Below are 9,100 nucleotides of genomic sequence, written 5' to 3'. Positions count from 1 at the left end.
ACCTTGAACTCTCCGGCGATTGTTCTCTATAGAGACAGGAGGCTCGAACAACTAGATTAATAGCTGAAACTACTACTGCTTTTAATGGAGAAACTGGTTAGTAGAGACATGTGGACTTTTGGGTTTCACAAAGGCACCTGGACCATATATAGTTGGATTTAAAGAAGCCATGGTTTTCAATCTTGGTGAGTAAGTCACTCTCTATTGAGTGAGTGAAGTTTTTATAAAATCATTCATTCTTTTTATCTTTTACATATCTATAATAGCTAGTGAACTAGGTAAGCGGCAAAGCCATAAAGTCAATTCAGTTGCAAGCCTAAGCCAGTCTCTGACAAGATATGAGACATGCGAATGTTCTAAGTCATCCTGCACAATAGAGGGAAGAACTCATTCAAATGGACGATTTTTCCTCGAATGAATTCAAAAGCTTCCTACTGGGGGCTCTTGTAGGGAGAACACTCCAAAATTTGGTTGAACTTTGCAGCTAGCTCGCAACGAAGATGATCAAAATTGAGATGTTGAGCTTCTTTTTCCCTATATCCCGGATTTTGGATCAATGGTCTCATAAATTTCTTTCCTAGCATGTGATGCATTATTCAAATGTTATTGCGAGAATGAGCTATGTAAGGACGTAGGGATATAGTAAGTAGTGATGGTTCTCCCTTTGGGACTAACCGCAATAAGCTCGCAACTCTAATAGAAACAAGTTGCGGCCTCTGACCGTCTGTCTCGTATCACCTTGATTTGGCTATACTTGTAGCCAGCCATGTTAGCTTCGCATGAGACCTTTTTTCTATTTACTAAAAAGACACTTATTCAAGAGGGAGATCTATCAAAAATGATGACTAAACCTTTAATGCTTTTTATTTCTTTCCAACGACTAATTAATGCCCAACATTTTCGGCTTTCCCATTTCTTGCTACCATAGACAAGACTATAAAAAGATTTCTCGTGTATCATCTGTAGTAGAACTAGCAATCTAAACCGTATTGAAGAGGTTCATGCCCTTCTAAACGTGTTTTTTTCACATTGGATGATTTATCCTCATTCATTTGTAGAGGTGGGTTGTACCCTCGTCACGTATCAAATGTGATGTTGCACCTGGTCGTCCAATCAGACCTCTATTTTGGTAAAATGAGGAGTTTACTATGGTCAATGTAGTGAGATTCGTGGAACTAATCATACCTCTACGCGTGCGCCTTGATACATAAGCCGACTACTAAGCCCACTCTGGCTTATTCATGAAGGGGCATCGAGAGCAATCTATTCCTCTCCCTCATCAACTAGACATGCTACCTTGAGGCAGTTTCTCTTAATAAGCTAGTTGCCAGATCTAGATACAGATTAAATTAGACCTGTTCCAGATCTTGTTGGCTCCAGGTTATATTTTCGGCGCATCATCACCCTCACCCAACATATCTATTTCTCCCTCCACTAATTGAAGCCATCCAATCCAGAGAGATTCACCGATTGGTTGGTTTTTGGGGAGAACTAACAAATACACACTAACCTACAAACTCTACTAGAGCTTGGCGGGCCATAAAGCACTAACCAAAACCCTAAAGACTAAGTCCAAATCCATTTTCTGGGGATATCCTTGCCAATGAGGCCTTCCTGCTCCTATTTTAACAAAAAGGACAGAATCAACATTTCTAGTTAGTTGGATAGCTGCTAGTTTCTGCGAAATAGTCAGGTTCAAGAAAGACCCTCCACTTTTGAAGCAAACTGATGGACTCTCGTTAGGGCCTTATATACATAAAGGGATTTTTTAAAGCCGTTGCGCACCTTCACTAATAGGGCAACGTCATTTCTAATGAAAAATGGTGCCTCGATCTAGTAGGGTACACTATAGTGCACTCCGGCTTTGAATCCTATGCATAAAAACGGAGGTTGCTCCATCTAAAAAGGAATGCTAGCACACGGGGCGAACATGGATGGTTGATATCAGAACTGAATGGGTTTCCCCACAGGGGCAATCCAGAAAAATAAATTATTCATTACTCAAACACAGGTGGAGGGGGTATAGGAAGACTCTATTCCCTTGTGCTCGACCCACTCTATAATCAGGAATCAACTAGGAGTAATCAGTTGGCGTGTGGCGCCATTCCTAATAAAAAAGTCAGACGCATCGGTTCGCACCTCGAATGGCTTGGTGTGATTGAGCAATACCAACGACCGGTTCCTCCACAACTATCTCAATGAGATTATCGAATGCCATCGGACTTGGAGTTCGAGATCTAGTTTATTACCCAATTATAGGAGTAAAGGTAAACTAATCCTCTACAGCCTACCAATACCCATAATATATGGGATTGGAGCCTCCCGATATCTCTTCCTATTCGAGAACCATATCTTATATATGGTTTCTCACGTTTTTATCGAATAAAGTCAAGAAAAGCAACGAGCTATGCTTTTTTACTAGATAGGGGCAAGCGGTACAATAGCGCATGAATATGCACTCACATTTTTCATCTATTCCTACGAGTAGCTCTAGTTGTTCAAAAGCCCGCTAGTGCCTTAACAATATTTATAATCATTTTTCAGTTGGCTAAAAATCCATTGCACGCTAGCGCATTCAGTAGTTTTTCAACAAGCTTTCAAACCCAGTATTTCATATATTTTGAATAAAAGGGTTGGTTGTATTATGACCCAACACAAAACGAAAGGGCTTATGGATGTTCTCAATTTTGAACATTCTCCCATCATAAAGAGTTTTTCATTTGCAGAAGTGTTTAGGTACTATCTATACCTTGTCAACTGATAACGAGAAAATGAAATCAAGATAAATACCAATACCTATTACGGGTAGAAAGATGCAGATTGAAACAAATACTTCTCGTGAAGAGAGAACCTAGAGGTGCTCGATCATAAAATGCCAGGGACGCGATGTCTATATTGTATTGGGTTAGGTTTCGTCAAAGATTGCCCCAACAAGTAGCCCCGAATTAGCCAATTTGAAAGAAATTGGAGAGTTAGTCAATCACTCGATGATTAATTAATTGGACTAGTTCCCAAATTTGGATTGAGATTGTACTTCCCATTTTATTGGACTAGTTCCTAAATTTGGATCGAGATCGTACTTCCCATTCTACCAAGGAAGAAAAATGTAATGATTAAGAATAACTTAGAATTGTTTATTCTTTAAAATTGGTTTTTTATATCACTCAAATGTGTGTGTGGGTTTAGGCCAGATCTATACCTAAGTCTTCATCATACCGGTCCTTTGCGCAATTTTCACTATTAAATCCCTAATTTCATTAGATAGGGCTACCTTGAAGTTTGCCTATTACATATTATACCCACTATAAAGCCCTGGCTCTAATAATCACACCTATCGTTAAACTCATGCTCCACCTCTCTCTCTCTCTCTCTCTCTCTCTCTCTCTCTAAACTCCATGACTCTTTGGCTAATACCATCTCAAAGGTGTTTTCGCTTATCAGTCTAAGAGCAATGAAAGAAACCAATAACACCGCTATCGTTGTCACTCGGACTTTACTTATGTTCAACCCAAGGGGATCGAAAGTGCCTCCTTCGAGATTTTTTTTTTTCCTTGGCTACTGCTTTTTGGTTGTCATTGAGGAAGGGGGATTCGGATGGACGGAGAGTTTTAGATTTAATGAGGATGGTCAGATTCATAGATGAAGATCAAATTGGTGTACTTCACCATTCAACATTGCTCATGAAAGCAATTGAAACGACGGTGCTTGCTCGGTTGACCAAGCAACTAACTTCAACTATGTTACACTAACTAGGAGTGCAGTTCATTATTCTATAATAAGGATATATATATATATATATTGAAATGAAATAAACTGGTCGGCTCTGGTGTTCGTGCATTTATTATTACAATACAAATACATCGAAGCTCATGCTTCTACTACACTAGTTATGGATAGGATCCGGCGAGACGGAACAACACCTTTTCAAACCATAACCTGAATCAAAGTCAGGAGCACCCCTCTAACCGTCCCTTCCTGATAAGGAGTTAGTACTCCATCTCTAGGAACACCAACCATCATAGGAAAGGGAGAGGATTAATACCATTCACGTTTTGACTGTTTTCCTCTCATTAACAGCAACAAAGAAAAGACTTTTAGCCTTTAATTTAAGGCAATGGCTACCTGGCGTTGAGTGAACTCTTGGACTTGTGAAAAGGTCAGGGGGTATGAAACCAGAACCTGGAGGCTTGTGTAGGAGAAGAATACATGCTGATTCCATTAGCAGATAGGGTCAGGCACAACAACCTAATCGATTCCCTAGAGACATGTAATGACCTTGGAAATTTTGTGCTAATCTTTCCTTAAGTAGTTGTTTTTGGGGTAATTAGCGCTATGCTCGATTGCTTGTGAAATCTGCATCAATCACTTTAAATTGTATCTGCATGGCTCAAAACCTGTAGATTAGTTAGCGCTATGTTACTCTGAAATCTGGGATCCATCGCTAAATCCAGTTGATTTGGAAAATTTTTAGAAGATCTGGATCGGACCTGGACCGCGCGTCGAAAGTCCGATAGCGATGATCTTAGGCTGTTACGGTCACCATGTTGGGCTTGACCATCACCTCAGAAACCAAGTCCATGTGATGTTCTGGGTCGATTTGATTGAGTTCGGAGCGAAGAGTGTGAGAACGGTTGGAATTTAATTAGATTTTATGAAATCTGAGTCGTGTCGCTTGCGCGATGATTTTAAGCTATCTGACCGTTGGATTCTGACCCAATTTCACCCTCTAATCAGGGAAGGTGGCCCAGGCATGTCCTTGTGCTTGTGGACCTGATCGAGATTCTGTGACCGTTGAATTGAGTGTGGTCCGCCACGGCTGATCTGAAGAGCCGGTCGGTACGAAAACTCAGCTTGACCTAAATCCATGGTTAAAGAGCTTAAGTCCAACCTTTCGTGGTATTTGGCCCACCAGAAGTGCTTCGTTGGATCGCGAGAGTCGGGTTTTGGTTATACTCTAAGTATACCTTGGCCCTGGGGTTTTTTCCATCAATATTAGGCCTATTTATAGTCCTTAAACCCTAGCTCTCTTTTCCATACGAATTTTCTCTAACCCTAACTTGGAAAGAGAGTAGAAAAGAGAGAGGAAGTAAGAGATAAGTTGGTGAATCATCTTGGATTCTTTCCTGTTCCTCTACATCCTTGAACCTTCACTTTGAATCGTTATTCTGATGATTCTGAGTTCATTTTTGGGTAAGTTAACCTAACCCTAATCTGTGTTAGAGCTTAGATTAGTCTTGGTGTTGTTGTATCTCATTCCTATCCTTGCTTTAGGGTATTCTATCGCCGTTGACGAAGACAACTCGTCTGAAATCAGTTCGGTGTTTCTTTTCTGGCTTAAGGTGCGGACTTTAAGCGTATAGGTTATGGTTTTCAAGGCTTTCAATGCCAGTTAATGATTTATTCTTGTTATGGATGAAATTTCATATGCCAAATGCTGTGTTTACGTTGCTTTCCTGATATGCATGTGTTACTTTGAGATTCGACCCCCGAATTTCAGGGCGTTACAAGACATCACCACGTGTCAACTTGTTACTGTTTATTTCATACTTCTTCCTCTCTTTTTAGCAATAAATATCGTAAAGGCAAATGTAGTAAAGTCATGAACCGGACGAAACAGAACTTGGTTTTGGAAAATACGACACCAAAAGTTGTAGAGTTGGTCATCTTTCGTATCGAACCATTGAAGCAACGCATCACGCTACAATCAGACAATTCCATCATGCTACGAGCAGACAATTCTGAAGAAATGGTAAGATATGGGTACAAAGGTGAGTTCCTAAGGAGGTCACCTCCACGCCATCGCCCTTGGAATCAATAAGAAAACGAGTGCTGACATTTCAGATCAGTGAATAAACCAAAACAAAAGAAGAGACGTTTCTCACTCAGCTCCTAAAGCACATTATGGTCTGCTTCAACGAATGAGAGTTTTCGGTAGAACTGGTGAACCACACGAGCTGGTTAGATGCGTGGGACAGAGAGCTCGATAATACCTGCTAGCGGTGCTATGCAGTGGAAGGGAAGGAGCCTAAATCGACCCCCTTCTTTCTTTTTATTCAAAGACATAAAAGCAGTACAAAGAGATTAATGATGCGCACGCGTGAACTGCAGCGTGCGCCTAATAAAGTACCCAAGCAGCACTCCAGCACATGCCACACGCACACCTACGAGGATGATGCTTCTTACTAACCCAAGTTTCCGATGGAAAAAATCCCTCCCCTTACCAGTAATGTATGAGTATTTTTTAAAAGTGTCCATATATAATAGTCTAAAATAAATTATTTTATTTTTGAATTTTTTTTCCCTTATAAAACACAACATTTTCTAGGGGTTGGAAAGATCTCTCTATACATCCAATATTCATCACCATTTCTCCCTTTACCATCTCACCAGTAACCCCCACAAGAACAATGCCCACCATTGAAATGGTGGAAACGGTTCCGATCCCTGACTATTATCTCCCGCTCTTCGAGCTGAGACACCAACTCCATGGCCCGATGGCAATCACTGCATATCCGCAGGTTCTTCACGATCCTGATCGGCGACCCATCTTTCGAGCTGATGAGCATGAATGACAATGCCAACTTTTCACTGTGACGATACAAAGCCGCCTCCTTATCCTCTTCCTCCAAGTTCCTCAACAAAGCTCCAGTGTCCGGCTCGTAGCCAATCAGCTTGAGCCGCTCTACGAGCCTATCCCAGGCCGCATAAATCTCTGCAGATCTCAGATGTGACCTATCCCCTGCAATAAACTCATGAACGACACCGCCCAATTCAACTGCACTACACCCAGGTTTCTTCCGCACGTCGTGGGCCTTCATGTGAGCCCTCACCTTGGCAACATCCCCCCACTTCCCTGCTGATGCATACACATTCGATAGAAGCACATAATTTCCATCATGTTTCGGTTCCAATTCGACAAGCTGACGAGCTGCTTCTTCAGCTAATTCAACATTTTGGTGGGACCTACATGCACCAAGCAATGCCCCCCAAACAATCACATCAGGCTCAACGGGCATACTTTTGACAAATTCATAGGCTTCAGCCAACCGCCCAGCTCGACCAAGTAGGTCTACAACACAACCATAATGCTCAATCCTTGGAATAATGCTGTATCGACTTTGCATTGAATCAAATAGCTCCAATCCTTCAGCTGCCAAGCCACCATGGCTACAAGCACTAAGCAAACCTACAAATGTTATATCATTGGGTGCCACTGCATCTCTTTCCATCAGAGAAAAGATCTCAAGAGCCTCATTTCCTTGCCCATGAATTGCCAGCCCTTTGATCATTGCATTCCAACAAGCCAGGTCCCTTTTGGGCAGTCCCCAGAATAAGTGACAGGAACAGTTCAGATCTCCACATTTAGCATACATATCAATGAGGGCGGTTGACAAGAAAACGTCCAACTCTATCCCATTTTTCTCAATGTAAGCATGAACCCATTCACCCAAGCCCAAAGCACCCATCTGCGAGCATGATACAGTCAAACTAACCATAGTCACCCCATCCGGTTTAACTCTAGACCTGTTTTCCGCTTGCATTTGGCAGAACAACTCGATTGCCTCAACGGGTCTTTGATTTTGAGAGTACCCTCCGATCATTGCATTCCATGTCACCAGATCTTTCTCAGGAATCTCGTCAAATATTTTTCGAGCATCATCAATCTTCCCAAACTTGGCGTAAAGATTCAATACTGCGGTCGAGACAGAGATTGAGTTTGATGACCGAGCGAAACTGAGGATCCGATCGACTGCATCAGTGTCCGGTGAGTGGGCCCCACCAACAGCAGATACAACTGTCAGAATCGTCACATTATCTGGTTCAACTCCAGATTTCAGCATCTGAGAGAAAACTGATAACGCCTCATCACACTGACCATTCTGAGAAAACCCGGCAATCAAAGCATTCCATGTGACCAAATTCCTCTCCGGCATCTCATCAAACAGTGCCCGAGCCTTTCCCAACTCTCCCACCTTTGCCAGAGCGCTAATCAGAGTATTCCAAGACACGACATCTCTCTCCGGCATTTCATCAAACAAATTCTTTGCAGACTCCAAATCACCCGAGCCCAACAACCCCGCAACCACTATATTCCAAGACGTTGAATTAGGCTCAGCAATCATCTGAAAAACCCGCATCGCAGCGTCACTCTGGAGGCACTTGAAGTACATGTCCACAAGAGAATTCACCACAAAGACATCATCACAGACACCACCATTCTTCACCAAACTACCATGCACTTGTTCTCCGAATCCCACATTGGAGAGACCAGCACAAGCTTTGAGGACATAAGGCAGCGTATAGTGGTCGGGATAGAAACCCCTTTCGAGCATTCGTAGATAGAAGTGGAGGGCCAATTCAAAGAGGCCATTCTGGGTGTAAGCTTTAAGCATGGAATTGCAGAGGATGAGGTCAGGATGGAAGACGGATTCGAAAAGGCGGGTAGCATAGTCGGTGGCGCCAGACAGAGCGCAGATGGATATGAGCTTAGTAATGAGGATATTGTCTTGGTGGAGGGATTTGTGAAAGAGCTGGGCTTGGATTTGCTTGAGGTGGTGGAGGTGAAGGTGGGGATTTTGTTGGAGTATGAGGGAGAAGGATTGCTGATCTTTGAATCTTGGAATGAAAGGAAGAGTTGGAAGAGGAGAGTGATTTCTTAGAATGCTACACATACCTACTAGAGATAGGATTCTGCACTCCCCACGTCTGTGTGGGATATTTCTGTTTGTATTTGCTTTAGCTAACCAACAACTGCATTTAGGACATTGGTTATAAATGACCTAATTACCCTTGGTATTTACAAATTCTACGGAGTAAAATTGGAACAATAACTGATCTTCTAACACAGGAAATTGTAAAAACAAATATCCCCATAAGAATAGAGACGGTCAGAAAAAGACAGCCATTTGGTCAATGTTCCTATTTTAAAGGCATTGATAGGAAATCGCGTTGCTATTGTAGCGATGTGTGAGGGAAATTAACAGGGGCAATCGTAACATACCAACTGTTTAGATTGCAGAACCATGGACCACACTAGCCACTAAAAAGTTATGGGTTGAATCAGTTTCTTGAGTCGACCCTACCTGATTGCGCTGCTCCT

At 42.2% G+C, this 9,100-nt stretch overlaps 1 protein-coding gene across 1 annotated transcript; it reads right to left on the bottom strand.

Annotated features, from left to right (window-relative positions):
* Positions 1-5,980: 5,980 nt before the first annotated feature.
* LOC131225560 (pentatricopeptide repeat-containing protein At1g08070, chloroplastic-like) lies at positions 5,981-8,888 on the bottom strand. The gene has a single exon (XM_058221105.1). The coding sequence runs from the start codon at positions 8,670-8,672 to the stop codon at positions 6,384-6,386; it is 2,289 nt and encodes a 762-aa protein (XP_058077088.1). The 5' UTR covers positions 8,673-8,888; the 3' UTR covers positions 5,981-6,383.
* Positions 8,889-9,100: the final 212 nt, after the last annotated feature.

The sequence above is a fragment of the Magnolia sinica genome, chromosome 14, assembly GCF_029962835.1.
Source record: "Magnolia sinica isolate HGM2019 chromosome 14, MsV1, whole genome shotgun sequence".
NCBI lineage: Eukaryota > Viridiplantae > Streptophyta > Magnoliopsida > Magnoliales > Magnoliaceae > Magnolia > Magnolia sinica.
The sequence above is the reverse complement of the archived record's forward strand: the minus strand, read 5'-3'. Positions and strand labels throughout refer to the sequence as shown.